The sequence below is a fragment of the Periplaneta americana genome, chromosome 4 (assembly GCF_040183065.1).
Source record: "Periplaneta americana isolate PAMFEO1 chromosome 4, P.americana_PAMFEO1_priV1, whole genome shotgun sequence".
In the NCBI taxonomy this organism is placed as follows: domain Eukaryota; kingdom Metazoa; phylum Arthropoda; class Insecta; order Blattodea; family Blattidae; genus Periplaneta; species Periplaneta americana.
In genome coordinates, this window is record NC_091120.1 from 15,453,493 (window position 1) to 15,478,053 (window position 24,561).

At 34.4% G+C, this 24,561-nt stretch overlaps 1 protein-coding gene across 1 annotated transcript; it reads left to right on the top strand.

The window, feature by feature from the left end:
* The first annotated feature begins 92 nt into the window (after positions 1-92).
* On the top strand, positions 93-23,659 carry LOC138697551 (piRNA biogenesis protein EXD1). The gene is made up of 9 exons (XM_069822886.1): positions 93-249; positions 678-835; positions 1,622-1,805; positions 9,592-9,777; positions 11,806-11,906; positions 14,540-14,812; positions 15,841-15,981; positions 19,496-19,687; positions 21,943-23,659. The coding sequence occupies exons 3-9, from the start codon at positions 1,622-1,624 to the stop codon at positions 22,033-22,035; spliced, it is 1,170 nt and encodes a 389-aa protein (XP_069678987.1). The 5' UTR covers positions 93-249; positions 678-835; the 3' UTR covers positions 22,036-23,659.
* The last annotated feature ends 902 nt before the right edge of the window (positions 23,660-24,561 follow it).

The following is a 24,561-nucleotide window of genomic DNA, read 5'->3' on the forward strand; positions in this document are numbered from 1 at the left end:
TCATGTTCGTCTGCTCTTCCTACGAAGGAAATTTTTACAGAAGGGAAATTTCTTTAAAGTAAAGTTGGTTGGCGGCTCTGGAAATATCAATTTATCAGGAAATCGTCACGTGGATAGAAGGCTTTCGTGTGTGTAGATTATGTGTTTATTGATATTATATATTTGATGTGTTGTTCTCCGAAGGGCCCTTCCAACGTCTAAGTATTGTAACAATTGTGGCGTGTAAATATGAATGACAGACGTCTTATTGTAAGTAGTACACTATTGTATGGTGAATATGCAATCAAAAAGTTGAGAAGGTTTGTTGTCACTATATACATACAAAAATAGATTCCATTTTAGTTTTGTGTTTCAGGAACCAGATTTCCAGACTTTTAGAACAGTGTTTCATTATTGCTTTGTCATAATTGTGATGCCAGTAGCATCCTTTTTTGGTGCCAAGAGTATTATCTTTGATGGTAAGATCGCGTAACAATTATCAGGCCTAGTGGTACTAATTTTAATATGCCAAGTGTAGAATGGTTTGAAATAGATTCAGATCAAGAAACTTTCATTTGTTGAATGCTCGATTATTGTATTTTTATGAACTAAAGCAAACAAAAAAATGTGTGATATAGTTATCACCATCTTACTATCAGTAGGCCTATGTTAATACTTTTAATTTTGTTTTTTTACAGGCTTGTTGGGGCTTGCACATATACAGAGTAATGTGTATTCAGCCATTGTTACAGTAATTGTACTTCATATTATATTGGGATTCTATATTTATAGAGCGTTTTCAGTAGATTCGTCACAAAAACCAGCCAAGCAAGATTAAACACCAACTTCTTGAAAGGTATTATTGAATTATTTTATAATGTTGTTTTCAATGATTAGCCTACATTTTTGCGAGCAGTTTAGACTATGCTCTGATTTTACCTCCTCATTTGCCCCTTTTGTTATCATTCATGGTAAAACTTCAGAGAAAGGGGACCACAGTAAGCCCCGTCCCTGAACTCACTAACGGGTCACGTGGAAATGGGAGGATTGTAATTTGGGGAAGGGAAGGGAGCCATGTGTGAGGAAATGAAAGAACTAGAGCTACTGGGAAGATGAAACATTGGTGAGTTTCATTAAAAAATATTTTCAAATTTGCCTTAGTTTCAATGCTTATTAAACTATCTTCTGTCTGAAAATTAGACCATTTTTCCACTTTTTTCGTGAAAAAACTTTCAGTGGCGCATGCTATAGAAAACTCCCTGTGAAGTACGGTTTACTCTAGATAGTGTAATATAACATTGTTGTATCCCATTACGTTAGTGTATTTCAGGTCAGTCTTAAAATGTAAATTGGCCTACCTCTCTGTAATGCCTCTTGTTATCAGTTAGTGGCGTGAAATTGTGACATTATGCGCTAAGCAAGAATGGAAGCACTGTGTTTAGTCTGTTGTCATGCTATACTAACCATCTTTGTGTGGATAATGTTTCTAACGTTAAAGTTTTCGTAATTACTTTGTCGGTTTCAGACCTTTGAATCCCTGGATTAGTTACAAATTATTATTTATTGGAGAAAAGTTTAGATGATTATCCTTCAATATTAGACATAACCCATGTATTTAGTAATATTGTTTACATCATTTCAGATGGATGAAGATTATTGTAAAGGTCAGCGATTATTTTTAGAAACTTTAGATGGAACTGTTGAAGGAGTTTTTCACTCGATGGATCCTGGTCATAACAAGATGACATTGAAACAGGTCATTCTGCATCCATCTGGCGAGAAAATTGATGGACTTTATCACTACTATCGAAATGAAGTTCTTTGTGGTAAGTCAGTAGATGTGAATATTTCTTTTTCATTGTAATGTACACTCTTAGAAATACTAATTGATGGCGCACATATTTTCAAAGTCCCAGAAAGGAGGCACTGCGCATGATCAGAGGACAAGTGATCAGGTTCACAAGCCAACCACTAGTTGAGGTAATAACATTGTTTCTATTTCGTCCCTAAGTAGCTAGAACAAATGCCAGGGAAAAGAATTTAGCGTAAATAAGTAGTCCAATGAAGACTGTAAATGAAACAAAACAAAACAGAAAAACAGTTCCAAGGAATGCATGACAGCAGAATCGTACAGGCGACCGACTGCATGGGAAGCAGGTGCTCTCTTCATAGACTAAAACCATCGGGTTTACTTGATTATAGGATATCGTTATTGTTTTTATGAGAATTTATGTTGGCTAGATTGTAGACTGGAGTGAAGTGATATTATGACGTCACTTTTTGGATGGAAGTGGTTAGGTTGGTAGATTTGTAAATTTTTATGTTCGTGGTTGGTATTCATGAGGTTTGAATGGCGTACCAATTAAGGATGTGTTTGGATCTGAGAGGATAAAAAGAAGGTTTGGATGGTGAACGTTTTATTTGTTTTTTTATAAGGATGGGTTTTCGTTTGCTAGGGTAGTAATTATGTATCGAAGATAATGTTTAATTTATTTATTGTAGATATATGTTTTTATTTTTGTTGGTTTTGTATATATGGGTGTGTGTGTGTGTGGATCTGTTCGTTGTTTCTTTTTAATGTTTTTATTTGGGGTTCAAAATTGCGCTCTTATCCAAAATACGATATCACCAATAGAAGTGGGGTATCGGGGCTGCAAGCTCCGATGATGATCGTTGAGGTGATATTTTAGTGACATGAGATGAATATATGTTTTGAAATTGTTTTGCTGATATTCTATTCTCGATAAGAGGGGGTGCGTTATATTCGAGAATGGGATGTTTGTAATTGATTTGGTGATATCGTATTTTGGATAAGAGCAGATGGGTTATATTTCAGAATGGGATGTTGTGATATTGGTTTGCTGATATCCTATTTTGGGCTCTGTTCCAGTATGGGATATCGTGAATTGTTTTGGTGATATCCAGGGAACGGATTTATATGGACTAAAAATATATGAAATATGTAAATATATATGTAGTTATTTTTACCAAAATATGGAATTAAATATGGATTTTTACCAAAATATGGAATTAAATATGGACTTAAAATTATAAAAAAATGACTATGTACGTTAAATATTGGTACATTTTAATCAAACTAAACAAAAAATATAATGGACGTACCTTATCTTCCAATGTAGTTTCAACAAAACACAATTTTTATTGTCTGTTACCATAACAATAGGTTACAAACATTTCTTTCAAGTGCTGAAAAGTGAATCTTCTTCTATTGTCTCTGAGGATAGATTTATACTGACTAAAAGAGCGTTCGACGTCACAAGAAGTAACTGGTACATAATTCAATTTCACAATGTCTGCTGGGGGTAAGTCCAAGTTAATCTTCACTGTTGATTCACCACTCATCACAGCAACAACCTTTTGTAGTTCTTCATATCCAGGGTTTTTTGAAAGTACAGTGTCCACCTTAGCTCTTACTGCATCTGCAACTTTACCTCTACCACGATTCAGTTGTTCCACAGTACTATTTATAATTTCAAAACTTTCAGATAGTGAAAGGTGCCTATTTTGGAGACTTTTGAGCGTTTTTATGATGCATGAAAATGTATGCTGAATGTGAGCTAAGTCATTCTTCACACTTATGTCACAGGTAACTGTTTTCGCAGTATCAATTGAGACTGCATCTTCAGAGTCCAATGCAAGGAGAACATTGTTAATAGAGTCTATATGTTCGGCATAATATTCAACTGCTTCTAGCCATGTACCCCATCTAGTTAAAATTGGCTTTGGTGGCAATGGAATTTCAGGGTACATTTCTTTCAACACGTTAACTCTACTGGGAACTTTGAGAAATACTTTTTTCACTGATGAAATCAACAAATCTACTTTAGGGAAATTGTCTCTGACCACTTCTGCCACACGATGAAATGCATGCGCCACACAAGTAAAATGAGTCAATTTAGGATATACAGCAGATAATGCTTGTCCAGCTTTGACCATATAAGGGGCAGCATCGCTAATAAAGAATAACACATTATCGTACATAATACCCTTTGGCCACAGGATACCCATAGCTTCGTTGAACAGTTTAACTATAGTTTTGTTATTGCACTTTTCTAGAACATCACAATGTAAAAGAATTCGTTCAGAATATTGTTCACTTAACAAACCGATAACTACATTACCAACAAGTCTACCTTCTTTGTCGGGAGTCTCATCAATGGAAACCCAAATTGAACTATCTTTAATTTCATCTCTTATCTTCTGTATTGTCTCATCGTAGATGGATGGAGCATACGTCTTCCTAAGTGTTGACTCATCCGGGATTGTATGTTGAGTATATTTTTCAAGGAATTCCCTGAAGACCTTATTCTTTAGTTTGTAGAGAGGAATATCAGCAGAGATGAGAGAACGGCACAGGTCGATGTTAAACTCAGATCTTACATTCGATGTTGTTGGTTGTGTTAAAAACAATTGTCTCTGCTTGGAATTTAGTTGTTTGTTGGCCTGATGTTTACTAGTTGTAATGTGTTGTTGCACCAGGAACTTTTGTGTAGATGATACTGCACACTGACACAAATTACAAAATAATATTTTATTGTCAGTTGATAAACCATCTTCTTTAAATTCTGAAATGTAACTTGTTAGTTTTGATTTTAAATTGACTGAATGACGTACTTTTGGCATATTTACCGTCTTTATAGTATGATTTACAAAACTGAACCTATGTGTACTCTGACTGGCATTTAACTGTTGAGCTGCACAACTGAAGTCTGTTAAAAATTTTAAATTAAATTAATACAGTTTTGTAACTTACTTTCCCATTGTTGATAGGACTGCTAATTTTCAAATAACTCTGATGTTAAAGGGATTACTGAACATGTGTTTAAATCTCTATTGTTGAAATGTATTTTTAAAAGTTAATGGAATTTTGTTTTGTTTTATTGTTAAACCTAATATAATATGGACTGTTTTATATGAAATATGGAAAATATATGGAAATTAACGAAAATATGTACTAAACTCTAAAATATGGAAAAATATGGAAAATAAAAGTAGGATTTTTCAACCCTACACATTGTGAAACATAAAGATAATGCAAAATATAAATTATATTAACTTTATAAGTAAATATGTATTTACATATAAATCCTTTCCCTGGTGATATCGTATTTTGGATAAGAGTGGATGGGTTATATTCCGTAATGGGATATCGTGAATTGTTTTGGCGATATCGTATTTTGGATAACAGCGGATGGGTTATATTTCAGAATGGGTTATCGTGATATTGTTTTGCTGATATCCTATTTTGGATAAAAGCGGATGGGTTATATTGTAGAATGGGATATCGTCAATTTGTTTTTTAAATTTTTTTAGATAGTTTTATTTATTAATTGTTTTGGTTTACGTCGGCCATGTTGTGACGTCATTGGCGCCATATTGTGACGTCATAGTTTGTCCAACTTGACGAAAATTAAGCGATATCCTATAGTAAATGAATCCCAAACCGTCCGTGATAGAAATGGTCTGTATGAACCGATGTAGTACTGCAGGACTTACTTCAATCATGAAATTAGACATTAACTTGATTTAGTTTAAATTAATGAGAGGCGTTTTGCATTAGTTGTAAAAGTAAACCATCTTGTTAAGCCTGTGATTTATAAATGAAGTAATGAGGTGTGAAAATCTTTATTCATTTGCTGTATGTGACCTACTTCCTTTTATCAATATATTATGTTTATTGAGAACGTATGGGCTGAACTGAAATGAGGGAGGATCGAAAAATATCTAAATGGCCCACCTCGGAATCCAGATCAGTTGTGGGATTAAGTTCTGGCTACCGTACCTGGGAAGATCTCGCTGAGGATGAGAACTTAGTCGACTCTATGCCCCGAAGATGCCAGGTGGTGATAAATACCAGTTGCATGTTGTGGACAAGGTATTAGGTCCACATGTCTTCTTCTTCTTCTTTTTTTTTGTATATTTTTGCATCAACTTCTTTGTTTATTTTTGTTTTATTTCGGGAAGAAAATTTAGCTCCCAAGTAGTATATACAGTAGAACTTCATTTAAACGTTTTTATTGGGATCTGAGAGGGGGGGGGGGAACACGTAAGTGAGGAAAACGTAGACTGAACTGACATTTAATAATATTTGAAATAGCATTTCAAGACGATATATAGGAACAAGTTAAGTTAATTTAGTAACATTTTTACAAAGAGAAATGTAGAATTTCATAATTAAGCCATCTTTGAGTCTATAATATAGAATTCAAATTTATAACAGATATTCTTTAAATATATATGATTATATCTTGTGACGAGAATATTGTACGAAATGGAAATATGAAAATTAGAAATTTATTCTTTGAAGAGGTGGAAAAATTCAAATATCTGGGAGCAACAGTAACAAATATAAATGATACTCGGGAGGAAATTAAACACAGAATAAATTTCCCTTCTTTAAAATTTAATATCTATGTTTACATACGTATAATAATTTTTTTTGAGGATATACTGAGTCCGTAAGGGCTATGCTCAATGGGGGACAGTTTATTATTATTATTATTATTATTATTATTATTATTATTATTATTATTATTATTATTATTATTATTATTATTATTACTATTACTATTATTATGGGAAATGCCTGTTGTTATTCGGTTGAGAAGCTTTTATCATCCAGTCTGCTGTCAAAAAATCTGAAAGTTTCAATTTATAAAACAGTTATATTACCGGTTGTTCTGTATGGTTGCGAAACTTGGACTCTCACTTTGAGAGAGGAACTTAGGTTTAAGGGTGTTTGAGAATAAGGTGCTCAGGAAAATATTTGGGGCTAAGAGGGATGAAGTTACAGGAGAATGGAGAAAGTTACACAACGCAGAACTGCACGCATTGTATTCTTCACCTGACATAATTAGGAACATTAAATCCAGATGTTTAAGATGGACAGGGCATGTAGCACATATGGGCGAATCTAGAGATGCATATAGAGTGTTAGTTGGGAGGCCGGACGGAAAAAGACCTTTGGGGAGACCGAGACGTAGATGGGAAGATAATATTAAAATGGATTTGAGGGAGGTGGGATATGATGATAGAGAGTGGATTAATCTTGCTCAGGATAGGGACCAGTGGTGGGCTTATGTGAGGGCGGCAATGAACCTCCGGGTTCCTTAAAAGCCAATACGTAAGTAAGTATTCTTGAAATATATGAGATTACCTGTAGAAAGTCTTAGCTGCTTAGAACTAAAGCTGGCTGCTATATTACATTTCAAACTCTGATGCAGAAAATTTTACGATGTTGACTCACCTTGTTCATTTAATAACATACTTTAATACGATTCTTGGCATCTCTCAGTGCAGTCCCTATCCAGAGATCTGATTGAGGGACTAAACAACAACTGAATAGACTACAGTGCATATATATTAGACTACAGTGGACTTTATGTTGTCAGCAAACAGCTGGATACATTAAGAAGATTGAAGATTCATTTAATAACATGTGATTATTTTACAAAAAGTCAGTTATTTTGGACTGCATGATCCTAAGGAATAAACCATTCCCTCAAATTGTTATAATTGTTCCATAATTTGTTCAGTTACATCATGTGTTACAAAATGTTTCACTGTTTCTAAAACAGTAAAGGTAAAGGTATCCCCATAACATGCCATGAAGGCACTTGGGAGCATGGAGGTAGAGCCCCATGCTTTCCATGACCTCGGCACTAGAATGAGGTGGTGTGGTCGGCACCACGCTCTGACCGCCCTTTTATCCCCGGGAAAGACCCGGTACTCAATTTTATAGGAGGCTGAGTGAACCTCGGGGCCGTTCTGAAAGTTTGGCAACGAGAAAAAATCCTGTCACCACCTGGGATCGAACCCCGGACCTTTCAGTCCATAGCCAGCTGCTCTACCAACTGAGCTACCAGGCCGCCATTGATGTATTAAAATATATGAAAATTTATCTGTGCATTTGTGTGTAAGTAGGCCTAATCAAAATGATATTCACTGCATCACAGACTCGGTATGAAATGAATGTGATAATGTCAGCTAAATGGGTCCCAACGTTTCTTCTATATGGGTTGTATTTAGTTACTGCTTCCCTATTTAAAAAAAATTACTAGCCTACACGCCACTGATGTAAACGATTACTGTACAGTAAAAATTAAAATTAAAGGACACAAGATTGTTGGGGGTACACATGGGCAGCTTCCACGAATTTCAAAGTGGGCCTCATCTTAACAGTGAATACATGCTGCATTTTCGCTTTCTTACATTTTAATGGCAAACCTAATTTCGAGCAAAATTGATTAAGAATGTATAAATAACGTTTTGTATCTCCAGGGGTTTAAAATATGATCATATATAAGTGTAAGAAAACGTGTAAACGAAAAAGGTATAACTGAAATAAATTGACGTGGAAAAATAAATACATTTTTTCCGAGACTTAGGGAAAAAACATACACATGTGAAAAAATATATAATAGTGCAATGTACTGTGTTTGTTGGGGGGAAGTACAGATCTTACACATGTTAAAAGCAGTATGTATTAGTGTGCATGTGCTTGAATGTTCTGGTTATTGTGTGATTATGTATGAGATTAAAAATTAACACAGAACTGTCGAGATTTGTAATGATCAGAGGTCTGCATCGGACATTTTCGCTCGAGCGCCAAGTAGTTCATAGCATAATCCAATAGGTAGCGCACATGCATGATGGGTAAAATTGTCGCGAGCGATAAATCCTCGAACGGTATAAGCAGAGCGTTAGACATTCGTTCTTGTTACAGTGATGAACTGTGTAATAACATCATAGATGTTTATCATTTCAAAACTTTACAGTGTTTAACTAACCTCTACATAGTACAACTACAAAACTTGCTTTAAAATGTAATATAAATGTTGTAGGTAAATGTTCCTCCCCCCCCCCCCCCCACAGGAATGATTTTGATTTTGCCACATCTGATAGATGTTATTGCATGTAAATGTAATTATTATAAATGGAGAACACAATCATGATAATGCAAGAACCGTATCAAGTTTTCTAATAATAATAATAATAATCTCTAATAATTAGTGTATCAATCTTTGCGTCTGTAACAGTTGTGCAGCATGATTATTCGTTTTATTATATTTTCTGTTACGTTATCTCTGTACTGATATTGTTATTAATCAATTGCTATATCATTATTTTGTAAAACGTTTCTACATTGTCACAGTATATAGGCGGAACACTATGTATTGACCTATCATATTATATATGTGGTAAATCAAGTATTGGATAATTATTAATTAGCAATAATAGCTGTATATCGAAGTTTTTCATACTATTTTATTTATAATTTCTTGTTCCTGTTTTGGTATGTTCCATTGACTGTTCCATTAAACGTTTGTCATAAACGCAGAAAATAAAGCCTCATTCTTACCGTGTGAGCAAAACATATGTGTATCTTATCTGTCGCCTTCCATACAAGATAAGACATGTCGGTGAGATGACCTTGTATTGTGCTTCTATTTATTACGAGCGTATCATGACCGATCGTATCTCACTCGAGGGTGCGACACTCGACTGATTTCAAGCGAGCGATTTAATTCCAATGCAGCACTCTGGTAATGATGAACGGTAAGTGACCAACACTTGGATTTTTTATTACAGTTCGTATCTTGGAGCCAGGTTCATACACAGGCGTGGACACAACCAATGAGGCAGCTGGAAACTGGAACCTTATGAGGAAGACCGAATCATCTGTGATTAGTAATAAGCTTCCTGCTCGAGTTGTTCCTGCAGATGTTGTCATGAACTGTAAACCTGGCTATGGTCAGAACAGACAGTCTGTTTCAAGTGAGTTCATATTAATAAAATATCTATAGAGAGAATATCATCGAAATGATAGCCATCCAAATCTTGGATTTAAAATATTGGCATCCTAATCAATTCAAATGAACAAAAATGAAAATGTAAATTAATGTTAAAAAATACATGATGAAATTTTAAAAAAGAATATTCTGCGACAAGATTTGGTAGCTATAAATGTACTGATTTATTAATATATTCAATATCATATGATAAGTTTTTGACGCAAAATTAAATTGTGTATATCTTTTTTTTTAATAACACTTATGCCACATTTACAATCTGTCTACAATAGACAATAAGTAAATATTATAAAAGAATATGACATGAGTGGAAATGTTATCCCATGACAACACTCCAAAAGAAAAATAACAATGTTTTAAATAGTTGTAGTAAAAATGAATGGAAGGTCAAGAGCGTTGGTCCTTTAAGTCTTCTTATTGTTTGACTATTATCCAGCAAATTTAATGCATGATGATTCGGATGTTGATTTAATCGGTGTAGGTATTTTTTGCTGAACTTATAAATCTCTTCTTTTACAGTTGAAATGTTTAGATCATGATGAATGACATCATTACGTACATACCACGGTGCAGTGACAATGGAACGTAAAGTTTTAGACTGATACCTCTGCAGTATTTCAATGTTTGAGTTGCTAGCAGTTCCCCACAGTTGGATGCCGTATGTCTAGATTGGTTTTAGTATGACTTTATAAACAAGAAGTTTATTTTCTAATGACAGTTTTGATTTAGGTCCCAGTAGCCAGTAGATTTTTGATGTTTTAAAATTTAATTCTTTACGTTTAGTTTCAATATGTTTTCGCCATGTTAAGCAGCGATCTAAGTGCATACCTAAATATTTAACATCGTCTGCTTCAGGAAGTTCTTTGTTGTACAGTGTTACAGGAGGACAGTTTTCACTTCTTGTTCCGAAAGTAACATGAACTGATTTGTTTTCACTCGCTTGTATTCTGTTGTTGTTGTTGTTTTCTAATACCAGGCGTTTGACAATAAAGTCATTTGACCTCTTGCACTCCAATATTTTTCAAAGATATTATCATGACCAGCCACTGAAGCACAGATTTTGAGATTCCGAATCCATTTCTTGGTTTGAGTTGCACAATGGGCAGTTAGGGGACTGATATATTCCAATTCTATGCACGTGTTTGGCCAAACAATCATGGCCTGTTGCCAATCTAAATGCAGCTACAGACGATTTTCGTGGTAAATCAGGAATTAACTGTGGATTTTGATGCAGAGAGTTCCATTTTTTCCCTTGAGATTGTGTTATCAAATTTTGTTTGTTTAAGTCTAAGTACGTAGATTTAATAAATCTTTTCACAGAGTAATGCGTAGATTTAGTAACAGGTCTGTAAGTAGCAGTGCTGCCCTTCTTTGGTAAAGCATCCGCATTCTCGTTTCCCAGGATTCCACAATGGGATGGTATCCATTGGAATACAATTCTTTTATTGAGTGATATTATAATTGAGAGAGCATTTTAGTTATTTCTGCTGTTTGAGATGAAGGTGTGTGTTTAGAGACTATTGATAGAGTAGCTGCTTTGGAGTCTGACAATATAACTGCATTTTTAAATTTATTGATGTGGCATAGAAGATTCCTGAGACTTTCACTTAAAAAAGAAAATGTAAATTAATGTTCAAAAATACATAATGAAATTTTAAAAAACAATATTGTGCGACAAGATTTGGTAGCTATAAATGTACTGATTTATTAATATATTCAATATCATATGATAAGTTTTTGACGGAAAATTAAATTGTGTATGTCTGGATGTATTTTGTGCATAAGTATTATGATTAGTTTCTATCTTAATGGTAATAAAACTCGGAGATTACTGTTAACATTAAAAATTATATTGAGTATATGGCGAAGTCACATGTAAAATTATTAGGCAATAATATTGATTTCAAATTTACATGGCAACTTCGTATAATAGATAGCCTATCAAGAGTTTTATTCATGCAACTATATAATGTATTCATGTGATGTGTTTCAGATCGGAAAACTAACCTGAGTGAGGAAGAGTATGATGAATTAAATAAACTTCTTCATAACTATGTGTTTATTGATCGTGTAGGAGATGTATTCAAAAGGGCTGTAAGTATATTTAATGTTTTAAATAGCAAAGATGAGCTGTTTATCTGAGTCTTTTCATAAAGTTTGTATAGTGGTTGTACCAACTAAAATTCCTCTAAACTGCTGCATTCCCTCACATACTCAACTGTACGAGGCTACTTACCATGACTCTTTATTGTGTTGTTTTAATATCTTAAGGTACGGTCACACGTTTCTACTTTTGCAGCGCTGCAGTACAAAAAACTGTGCAGCTCTTTTACTGCGAAGTGTGAACACGGTGCAACCCGAAAAGTAGCGGCTGCCGAACCTGCTGCCTGCCACTTTTCCATGCTGCGCGCAGCTTAAAAGTAGCGACGTGTAAACAGGGTTCTCAGGGTTGCAGCCGCAGCATTTTTGATATCGGTTTTGTTGAAACTTTTGCTGCGGTTGCAACCAGTGTTACCACCCAAATGTGCCAATGATACTTTTATTGTTTGGATATATTTTAATGTTAAATGTGATGAAAATAAATTATTTGTAACAGTTATTAAATACACAACACAGTCTGAGCATAATTGGTGACGATATAATTCATTTTTTAACTTTTCCGTAGCGTAGTTCCAAACAGGAGGGTTGCGAACGTGAATATATTGTTGGTTATCATTTAAGTATATAGGCGTTTTTAAAAGTTTTATAGTAAAAATAATGTCAATTTCTGAATACGAGATACGACAGAAAAGCAAATAATAGATAAGTAAGCTTTCGCATGAGTTTCTTAATAATGCGAACATAACCACAAAATGTATATTGAGAAGTCAACACGGAGATGGAAACCTGCAGCATGACTGCGGCTGCAAAAGTAGCGCCTTGTGTGTGAACAGACTCGCAACCTCCAGTTGCAACTTTTGCAGCACTCGGGTTGTGCAGCACGAAAAGTAGCATGCAGCACGCTACTTTTGGCTTACGTGTGAACACGACAGCAACTTTTGCAGCTGCAGTACAAAAGTAGTGATGTGTGACCGTACCTTTAGTAATAACAGTAAATTAATAGAGACATGTCTGTGTACTTTTCTCAGCTTTGCTTTAAGTAGTAGAGAAAATTGTTAATTTTTGTTATTTGTCCAGGGCACAAATTGAAGAAAATACTTGTTTTCAGTGAATTCGAATAAGATGTCCTGGTAGAAGCATCTTCTTTTTCGATTTCGTCCAAGGTGCATGCATTCTTTGTTGACAATTTACAGCACAAATCCAAGAAGTAACTTTTATTGTATTCAAATACATTGCTCTGGACCAAAGAACAAATATCAACACAATTTTCTGTATTATTTTAAGTCATGAAAGACGATACATGACAGCTGTCATTGGTAATGAGTGTAAAAGAAAAAGGACATGGAATTGCTAGTCAGGCAAATTATCGAATAACGGTAACGCTACAACATGCATCCAGTGCGACTGCTTGTATGTGTCTTCTTCAATAAATGTAGGCTAAGTAGTTGGAAATTCTGGTAGGATGGAAGAGAAGGCCTTATGGCCTTAATCCTGTCAGATTAAATAAATTATTATTATTATTAGAATGATAAAATTAAGTCTTAACCGTTAATTGGTCATTAAAGTGTTCACTTCTTATCAAGTGTTTGTTACTTTAGCTCTTTGACTTCTTATCTGATCTTTTCAGTGTCACATCACACACTGAATGTTTATACTTTGTAGTGTCTTTACAAACCGAAAAGACAAAGTATATGATTATGTCTCGTGACCAGAATATTATACGAAATGGAAATATAAAAATTGGAGATTTATCCTTCGAAGGAGTGGAAAAATTCAAATACCTTGGAGCGACAGTAACAAATATAAATGACACTTGGGAGGAAATTAAACGCAGAATAAATATGGGAAATGCGTGTTATTATTCGGTTGAGAAGCTTTTATCATCTAGTCTGCTGTCAAAAAATCTGAAAGTTAGAATTTATAAAACAGTTATATTACTGGTTGTCCTGTATGGTTGTGAAACTTGGACTCTCACTTTGAGAGAGGAACATAGGTTAAGGGTGTTTGAGAATAAGGTGCTTAGGAAAATATTTGGGGCTAAGAGGGATGAAGTTACAGGAGAATGGAGAAAGTTACACAACGCAGAACTGCACGCATTGTATTCTTCACCTGACATAATTAGGAACTTTTGTAATTCATTTTTGTGTTCAGATAAGTCTAGTAATATAATGAAAAATATGTAAGTTCAATCATAAGTCTTATGATTGAACTTACATATTTTTCATTATAATTAGGAACATTAAACGCAGACGTTTGAGATGGGCAGGGCATGTAGCACGTATGGGCGAATCCAGAAATGCATATAGAGTGTTAGTTGGGAGACCAGAGGGAAAATACCTTTGGGGAGGCCGAGACGTAGATGGGAGGATAATATTAAAATGGATTTGAGGGAGGTGGGATATGATGATAAGAGACTGGATTAATCTTGCTCAGGATAGGGACCGATGGCGGGCTTATGTGAGGGCGGCAATGAACCTTCGGGTTCCTTAAAAGCCATTTGTAAGTAAGTAAGTAAGTGTCTTTACAAATGAAAACTGATAGCAGTGGTAGTACCACCATTTAAAATAATTTCAAAGATTTGTGAGTGCTATGTCACATCAGGTAATCATTTTTTCCTTGTTTAACAGATACAAGAAATACGTGAAGAACCAGCTGTTGGTGTAAGTGTTGAGGGTGCTGTGTTTGGAAGGCGAAGCAAGATTGGCGTCATTACCATTGTGACACCCAAATGGGCCTTTCTATTTGATATCCATACTCTTGGTGATGAAATGTTTAACAACGGGCTTCGTGATATTTTGGAAAGCAAAAATATTGAGAAAGTTATGCATAACTGTCGCCTGGTGTCTGATTGCTTGCATCACAAACATAAAGTTACTATTGACAATGTATTTGACACCCAAGTAAGTACACTGAAGAGTTTGAGTTTCAAAAGTACAGTAGAACTTGGTTATAACGACATCCAAGGGACCTTAAAAATTATGTTGTTATAAACGAGTGTTGTAGTAACCGAGATTCACATTATCAACCTAGTGAGGTGGAAAATGAAAAATAACAAACTTAATTAGACTTATTTTAGATTTATGTATTGACTTTTATGTCTAGAATGAACATAATAAAATACACGTAGGCCTACAATTATAAATACAGTATTCTGTATTAAAACAGTTTGTTCAGTACTCACAAAACTACCAATACACACTTTCTAGGACTAAATTACGTTCTATGTTCATAATTTCAGTTGCAATTTCACTGCTCCCTTCCCTAGCTTCATAGAACATGTTCATAATTCTAATGACTTCTAAAGTGTCACTCACTTCTTTTAGTGGCCATACTGCGTTAAAATGCGTGCACTTAATGAAAACTTCCTGTCGAAACTGTCCAAGTATAATATATTTGCCAGCATTATGCATTTTTGAGACTGTGAATATTTTATTTTATCTATCTATCTGTCTGTCTGTCCGTCCGTCCGTCCGTCCATCCATCCATCCATGCTGTCTATCTATCTATCTATCTATCTATCTATCTATCTATCGTCTGTCTGTCTGTCTACGTCTAAAGTAAGAACTGTAGGAAGATGATACATTGATCTTTCTGATTTAATTTTTCTTTTCATATTTCTCCCAGAGGAAACTGTCGATCATCCTTGGCCGGTTTTGAACCCTTCAGAAGCACAGTACAGTAGTAGTCAGTAGTGTTGTTAACACTTGGTTGCACTCGTGATACAGATTTAATTTAACAGTTTCACTGTACTTCGTTGAAGTCTGTGGGAGTGGATAAATAAAGTTGGAAATAGAATAATGTTTTTGAGATAATCGTGGCAACAAAGGATACAAGAGAAGAAAGTAACACTAATGGCTACAACAAACACTTTGTTCTGTATACAACAAAATTGACTGCATTGCGTAAAACTCGGAAATGTTTATTTCAGGTAGGAGACCTGACAGTGATGCAGCAGAAGTACGGACAGTTTCCGCGAACAGTAAGCAGTTTGCCACAATGCCTAACAAAGTACTTGCATTTGCCAGAAAATCTCATACATCAACCACAGATCCGTGCAGGCTATATGGTGGTGAGTATGTAAGATGTGTAGGTTAATAAATATGTTTATCCATGACCATAACGAAAAACATGCCTTTACTAAATACTTTTGCGTTTGTAAATTAGGCTTTTATTCAACAATACTTTATTCCACTAGTGAGATAAAGACTTTACCTCACAGTTTGAACTTTATCTCACAGTTCATTAGTATTTTCCTAGTACCCGGGTACACACGTATACTTTTCCATTGAACTATTACTCAAGAAGTTAATATATTAGTTACTAGATGTCACTACCTCTACTTCTTTATTACCATTTCTTTAAATATACACACTTAATCTCCTTCTCTTTTCTCTATCTGCTACGTCGTAATTTGTGCATTGCATCCGTATCTAATATGTATTTTTTTTAAATTTTGTAATAATTTACCTTTTGGGATGCGAGGAGACTCGAACGTGCGAGGTTGGGTTTATAGGATGTTAAAACTTAAAACAACACGCATTAGTCAACTGAGCTAAACAGACATGATGATTAATTACGTTTTAATATTCCTCCTAAGTTCACAGAAGTAAAATGTGAAATTATTTTAATCACATTAGTCCTGTGAACACTTCTAAATAATCCCTGAAACTTCAAAAAGATAAAAATACACGTTTAAAATGAAAATATTGTGTGTATATATATATATATATATATATATATATATATATATATATATAGGGTGTAACTACTTTAATGTTTAGAATTTCTGGAACATGTTCCCTGATACGTTCTACGTCGATTAAACCTAACATACCTCTATCCAAAGTTCTATAGGTTTGGATTATTTGTACCCCAAAATTAAATTTTTGAGTTTAATTTTATCGCTGAATACTGAAAGAAGTAACACAAATTTCCGAAAGTGACATGTCTATGTCATTATTTTTATTATTACCATATTACATTTTAATATCAACTACTTGTGAGTATGAAAGAAGCAGAGCAAAATTGAAAAAAAAAAAATGTTCTTAAGATTCCAAACACTGTACCGTAAAGTGGGGTGACTTTGAACGCTGAGGTGACTTTGAACAGTAATTTAGCGCCTTTCTAAATTAAATGCTGTACCTAATTGCGAAAAAACTGTTTAAGTTGTCAATAAATTAGTTCACTTTTTTCGCAATTGGGTACAGCATTTAATTTAGAAAGGAGCTAAATTACTGTTCAAAGTCACCCACTTTACGGTACTTCTTGAAATTTGCCAATAGGCACGTGAAAATACCTGTGCACTAGGAATCCTACGATCTCGGAACCGTGCTTGATATGCCAAAACAGCTGCTGTTGCATTGCCATCACATGTCCATACACATAAACTATGTCGGTGTATTCCTGATGTGTGTACACAAAAGGCGTGTTTTAATGGTCAAAAATCAATAAAAAGACTAGTCACAATACGGTTTATTTTTCTTACAACTGTTATTTTAAACTGTTGTCTGTTTCGTTTCCTTAGCAACCTAAACAATTTTAATTTAATTTCTCTTAAAAGTAAAATTTCCTTCATTCACTGCTTTTCAAATGTTTCTTATGTATCTCTACTTAGTAATGCCATAAAATAGTCCTTGTATAAACGGTATAATGCTTGGAGCTGCAAGAAGTTCTATTTTTTCCAGCTCTGTTATCTCTGTAACCTCTCAATTTCGGATATAGGTATGTTAGGTTTAATCAACGTAGAACGTGTCAGGGAACATGTTCCAGAAATTCTAAACATTAAAGTTGTTACACCCTATATATTAAAATTATATAATTAATTATAATTTGTTATTTATCCAACGCCTTAGATACCATTCTTCACTAATCATGGCCTCCTATATCATAACCTACCTAGTACACATATTGATTCTAAAATCCATGCCATGATATGTGATTATATGAGGACTTATTTTCAACATATTTTGTTTTATAAAACAGAATTTTTCGTTATGGTCATGGATAAAATTACGTATGGTACTTGTGAGCGTGATCTTTATTGCGCTCGTGTAATTTAAGCATGCTGCTGACGCCTCATGCTTAAATCTTTCCACTCACGCAATGAAGATACACTTACCTCACAAGTACCATAAGTAACTATTGAAATAGTGTTAAGGTCACAAGATACTCATGGGTGAAAAGCAGGTGAAATTAATTCCAAAAGCAGGACACAACAGATTTTGTTGAGGTTTCTATATCTTATTATTATTATTTTTTTTTTGGATTAAAATGTAGAATTAATTTTCTTAAATTTTGTTCAAATTGTTATTTTATTCATAGTAGCTCCACCAAAATTCAATATGCTGCATCTTCCACATGACCATAATGTTATTGCACACACTTATGTGGTTTTGGGAAACCTGTAAAATGATTTCCATTCACTCTGAATTTGGTAATTAAAACAGCCTATATGGCACAAATAACACCTCTTCCAGCCATTTTCAAGACATACGAAATAAAGAGAAAACATAATTTTTACCAAAACAAATTGTAACTTCCATGGACGCTGCTGCTAGTTATCTTATTGAACCGCTAGATGGCAATTGCAGAGTATGTCGACAGTTTTTACCATTGCTTTCCATCATTGTAGTAGTAAGCTATTTGGTGTTATGTAAGTTATGCTACTTAGGTTGTGTGCTAAATATTGTAGAATGTATAAGATTGTCATTTGTCTTGTTGTGTAATTTAGTTTGCTTAAAAAATAAATTTTGTGCGAGATCGTGCGTATTTGCTTGGTTTCCACACAAAACCAATCTGCGGTAAGTCTAAAATTCCACATTCAGTATTCCCAACCTAACACACATAACAATTTCCCTCTTCTTACCGCTTAAGTGACATATTGATTTTACTGCTTTAGGCTTTTAACATATTATTTTTAGAGACGTTCAATGTAGTATTAATTATAAATTGGAAACTTACCACTGCAATTTCACCTAAATTGCACTGTTAATTATTGTTTTTAAATATTTGCAAAAATTAAGTAAACTCTACAACTCCACTAAAGTTACTGCATTCGTGATGCAAGTAACATTAAGGAAGCCGTGAAAAAATCAACAAGATTCCAGATGCCGATGTTATTACTGCAATATGTTATATAAATAATATTGTTAAAATATTAAAATGAAAAATAAATCATTACATAACCTTACCGTTTGTTTTAAGTTCGCAATTATAGACGGGGGGGAAAAAAAGACAGATGTATATCACGGCCTGCTGGAGTATAGTAAACACAGAAAACATTTTAAAGCAACAATGTTGAAGATAGATATTTTTGTTTTGCAAATTTGCCGTCATTGAACAGAAACCAAGATGGATAGTTCATTGCAACTAATTAGAAATTCCTCTTTCAGGTATGTAATAAACGATCTTCACACAAAATAATGTACGGTACACGAGTGGTATATTTTCTTTCAATTCTCGGAAATTAAAAAAGCTCAACTATGTTTCGCTTTTTCAAACTTTTCCTCGAACATGAAAACTTCAACATACCGCTCTTGTAACACATATTACTATTGTAAATTAGTGAACTTGTGTGTTTCTAGGTAGATGTATTGAAATGGATTAAACGACCCTTATCAATAGAGCTTAGGTCGGCAGCAGTAAAGAATGGTATTTACTTACTTCACCTCAAGAAAAGGATTCTTGCAGAGATGATGAATACATTCCATCAATGTGTGAACTTGTTCCTGAATGTAGTGAGGGATGCGGACCAACAGGAAGCCAGTGAACACCAGGTCTGTAATAACTAGACTGGGCACTAAAAAACATAGATTTATGCACCTAAAATACAATTTCAAGCAGCTAAAAATACTATTTTATGCAGCTAAATGTAATTTCTATCCACACAAACTACAGTAAGTCGCTTGGGGGGTATCTTTTGTACATATATATACCATTGCTGCTGATACGACTGAATTTCTTGTACCAAATTTTTTGTATTATATTCCTTCCTTATGTCATTGTTTCTCATTCTATCCCTTAATGTGACTTCCATGGTGTGTCTTAAAAACCCCATTTCTGATGGTTCTATTCTTCTTCTATCTTGTCTCATCACCCATGTTTCACTTCTGTAACATAAGGCCAAAAAAGGATCCAATTTAATTCAGAATACAAATACAAGCCTACCTTTTACATCCATCAAAAGACTAATTAAAAATAAATATAAAATCAAGCAAAACCAAGCACTATGTACCAAAGCCAAAGATAAAAAATGGAGCATTTTAATAAAAATAACAGAAATTATTCCAGAAATCCCACGTAAATCTGCAGTAGCAAAATTCAGACTGCTTACAGAACACGATTATTTGGCCAAACACTTGAATAAAATAGGAATTTACACAAATCCAAATTGCCCTCTATGCAACAAAGAAGAAGAAATGGCTGAAGATCATCTACAAACCTGTGAAGTTCTACCTGATGGATCCACCACAGAGAAATATTGGAGAGCAAGAACCGCTAATGGCTTCATTGCCAAAGCCCGGCATTAGATAACAACAGCAACAACATAAGACTGGTTTAGATATAATGTTATGCATTCTGATTTTTAGATCCTGTCTTATGTTCTTTCCAAAATATCTATTTATACATTAATTTAATTTATACAACTGAATAGACTACAGTGGACTATAGTGGACTTTATGTTGTCAGCAAACAGCTGGATACATTAAGAAGATTGATCGATTGATTGATTTAATTTATTGTATTTCTGGGTATTCTCTTCTAGATCAGCATTAAGTATATGTGTTGAAATAGTACAACCAAGATATTTAAATGCGTGAACTTGTTCTATTAGTTCTGAATTAATTTCTATTTTGCTCTTAATTGGAATTTCTCATGTATAGCCATTGCTTTTTTTTTTTTTTTTTAACAGTGTTTATAATTTATTTCGCAGGTATATGCCCTTGGGATTTGTCATTTTCCATTCCTCTAGGATCTTATTTATATAAATATCAAACAACAAAAATGATAGGACACATCCCTGTCTTAAACTCTGATTTACTATGAAGGATTTCTCATTTTTATTATCTTTGCTGATTATTAAAGCTGTTGAATCATATGATTTTAAGGCATTTATCAAGTTCATAGGTAAACTATATTCATTTAAGATGTTTCATAATTTTCTTCTTGGAACTCTGTCATACGCTTTCTCATAGTCTACAGCTGTTTAAAATATTTGAAGAAAATACCCCTGTTAAGTAAGTGACACGTGTAACAGCCCCCATTTTGATGACCCTATGACATGAATGAACAGTACATATCACTCAAGTTTAAAAGTGTCCTATAATACAAAGAAATTATCTAAATTAAAAAAGGAACGTAAAAGTTATATATTACAGTTATATGAACACTAATAAATATAATACAATTATTAAAAACTAGTAAAAGTGAAACATGTTTCGGAGATGCTTCTCCATCCTCAGTGACTTTACCACGACGGCTGGTTCAGGTGATCGAACTGCGTTGTTGGGTGACTTAAAGGAGACTTTTCACTTAAACCAGCCGTTGTGGTAAAGTCACCGAGGATGGAGAAGCATCTCCGAAACATGTCTGACTTTTACTAATTTTTAATAATTATATTATATTTGTGTTCATATAACTGTAATATATAATTTTTACGTTTCTTATCCAATCCATGCACACTGTATAATTGGCCCAACATATGTGGTTTATCTGTGAAAATTAAAAAAGGAAGTTCAGATCAGATACACATTGTACATAAATTCTGCAACCAACAATATATGAAATAAAGTTGCTAAAGTTAAAAAAATATGTATCAACTTCAGAAATTGTGGTACGTAATAATGAAATGATCAGAAATAATGATAATGTGCATTATAATATGGGATTTTAATTGGGAATTTAAAATATGTATGCAAAACTGAAATATGCTCTGAAATATGCTCTCCACTATACTGACAAAATACTGTACAGTGCAGTGTTATATTGTGAACGGCAACTTGTGAAAATACTTTTATTCTTGTGTTTGCAGGCTAATGACACACTGGTGCCACTGGAAGTGTTGTCATTCAACAATCCTAGAAGTCAGATGACAGACAAGGAAGTGGTTAGAAATGGTGTCTGACCAAGTTGCCAAATATCTGTGTGAGAAGAAGTTAGTTTATGTAGTTATTTCATAAAAGTGTTGGTGAAAGAAGACTTTTTTTTTCGGTGTTGGAATGTCAAGTCTAAGTGTTCAAGACTTTTACATTTAATTTTAGTTCCAGTAAGTTCGTTGTAAGAAACTTAAATTTTATAACAATGTGAATAAATACAATTATTCAGTCTTTATGATAGTGTGGCACTATTAACGAAAAACACAAGGAGGACATTTTGTCCAACCTCTTAAAAATAGTGAAAACTTTTGGTATCTTTTAAGATTTCACGATGTATCTTTTGTTGAGATTTTTATTGGGGAATTCGAAGTCTGTGACAGTAAAGTCATATTAATATATAATGGATGTCAGTAGAGACAATGAAAACTCTTTCATATCAATTGACAGCAAGTGACAATGTTTTCAGTATTACATTTATTCTAGCAGATCAAGAGAAAATATACAGAATGATCTGCTTGTTATGTAACCCCCAACATTCTTTGTAAAACTACAGTAAGTAATTCAGTACCATGAGATACAGTAACTGTACTGTTTGTCCGAGTGGGTACATCGCACCCCAGTTTCCCCACCCATTTCTGCTGGCCCCTCTGTAAAGGCTAGTGGCTGGGTTATTAGCTCTTTGCTGAAAATATTTGCTATACTGAATTGAAAGTCTACACATTATTATACAACTGTTTAAAATAACTTTAAGAAAAGGGCTCTGTTAAGTAACTAACTGTTAACGTGATTCCCTCATTTTGATGACCCTATGACATAACCACTCGGACAAACAATAGCTGTAATGAAAAACTGGTTCACTTCTTGGAGTAGTGGTCATTGTGCCTGATTGCGAAACTTGTGGAGCGGAGTCGAGCCCTTGTTGAGACAAGTGTCTGGTTGAGGTTTCATTTGGTGTTTTTCCTCAGCTTTTCGAGTAAATGCTGGACAACTTTTGTCGTTTGGTCCTTGTGCTCATGTCACCGGCAATATCATCATCATCATCATCATCAGATGGAAAGCAACAGGAAACTATACTGTGTCTAGCATCCATGTACCTAGTACTGTCTGGTAGCTGCTGGATTGCCAATACAATCTTAGTTGGAACATTCTGGTAGACGTCAGATTGTCTGCAATCATTTCAGTTAGGTACTTGAGGAGGAGGATTATTATTATTTTGGTTATTTTACGACGCTGTATCAACATCTCAGGTTATTTACCGTCTGAATGAAATGAAGGTGATAATGCCGGTGAAATGAGTCCGGGGTCCAGCACCGAAAGTTACCCAGCATTTGCTCGTATTGGGTTGAGGGAAAACCCCGGAAAAAACCTCAAGCAGGTAGCTTGTCCCAACTGGGATTCGAACCCGGGCCACCTGGTTTCGCGGCCAGACGCGCTGACCGTTACTCCACAGGTGTGGATTTGAGGAGGAGGAGTAGAAGAAGAAGAAGAAGAAGAATGAAAGACTAATGGAATGACAATGACAGATAAAAAAAACTCGCTCAGAGGTTCTTTATCAAGCATAAATCTGATGGTATCTACCAGCAATTTACATAACTAGTGTATCACCACCCTATATTGTAAAATAATATAAAATAAAATTTGGCCATGTGTGTATGTTTTCTATAATTTATTGTGTATATATATATATAATTTTTCATTACATATACAGGATGTCTCTGGAGAAATGATAATGTACTTTGGGTTATCCTACATGTTTTAACCTGATATTCTAGTTGTCTGGTCCACACCTGTGGAGTAGCGGTTAGCGCGTCTGGCCGCAAAACCAGGTGGCCCAGGTTCGATTCCCGGTTGGGGCAAGTTACCTGGTTGAGGTTTTTCCAGGGTTTTCCCTCAACCCAATATGAGCAAATGCTGGATAACTTTCGGTGCTGGACCTTGGACTCATTTCACCGGCATTATCACCTTCACCTCATTCAGACGCTAAATAACCTAAGATGTTGATAAAGTGTCGTAAAATAACCTACTAAAATAAAAAATAAATTCTAGTGGTCTGAAGTATAACTGTTCAGGAGATGTTGATTGGTGAACTTTTAAACGGATAGAAGCTTGATACAGTATTTCTTTGTCTATTTCACATTAAGCACATGCTCAGGGAAAAAATAAAATAATTACACAAGACAAATAGTTACTGAGATACATTTCTCATGGATTCCATGAACTATACCTCAACTGCAGGAGAAGTGTGGTTTGTTTATGTTCATGTAATGCTGGCCTTCACACTACAGCCCAAGAAGCCTTCTCGATAAGGATACCTGAATGAAACATTTGGTAGCTATGCTAGTACACAAATGACATTCCAAGAATCAAACAGCAACACTATAACAACAGCAATGTACTCAGCTCAACAGTCATACTGTCTAAGCAATGTACTCAACAATCATACTGTCTACTGTAGAATTAAGTGCCATGTAAACACAACACTGTAGCAACAGAAATGGACACAACTCAACTGAATCAAATGTCAAGTGAACATAAATTCAGTTGTGTGTGTGTTC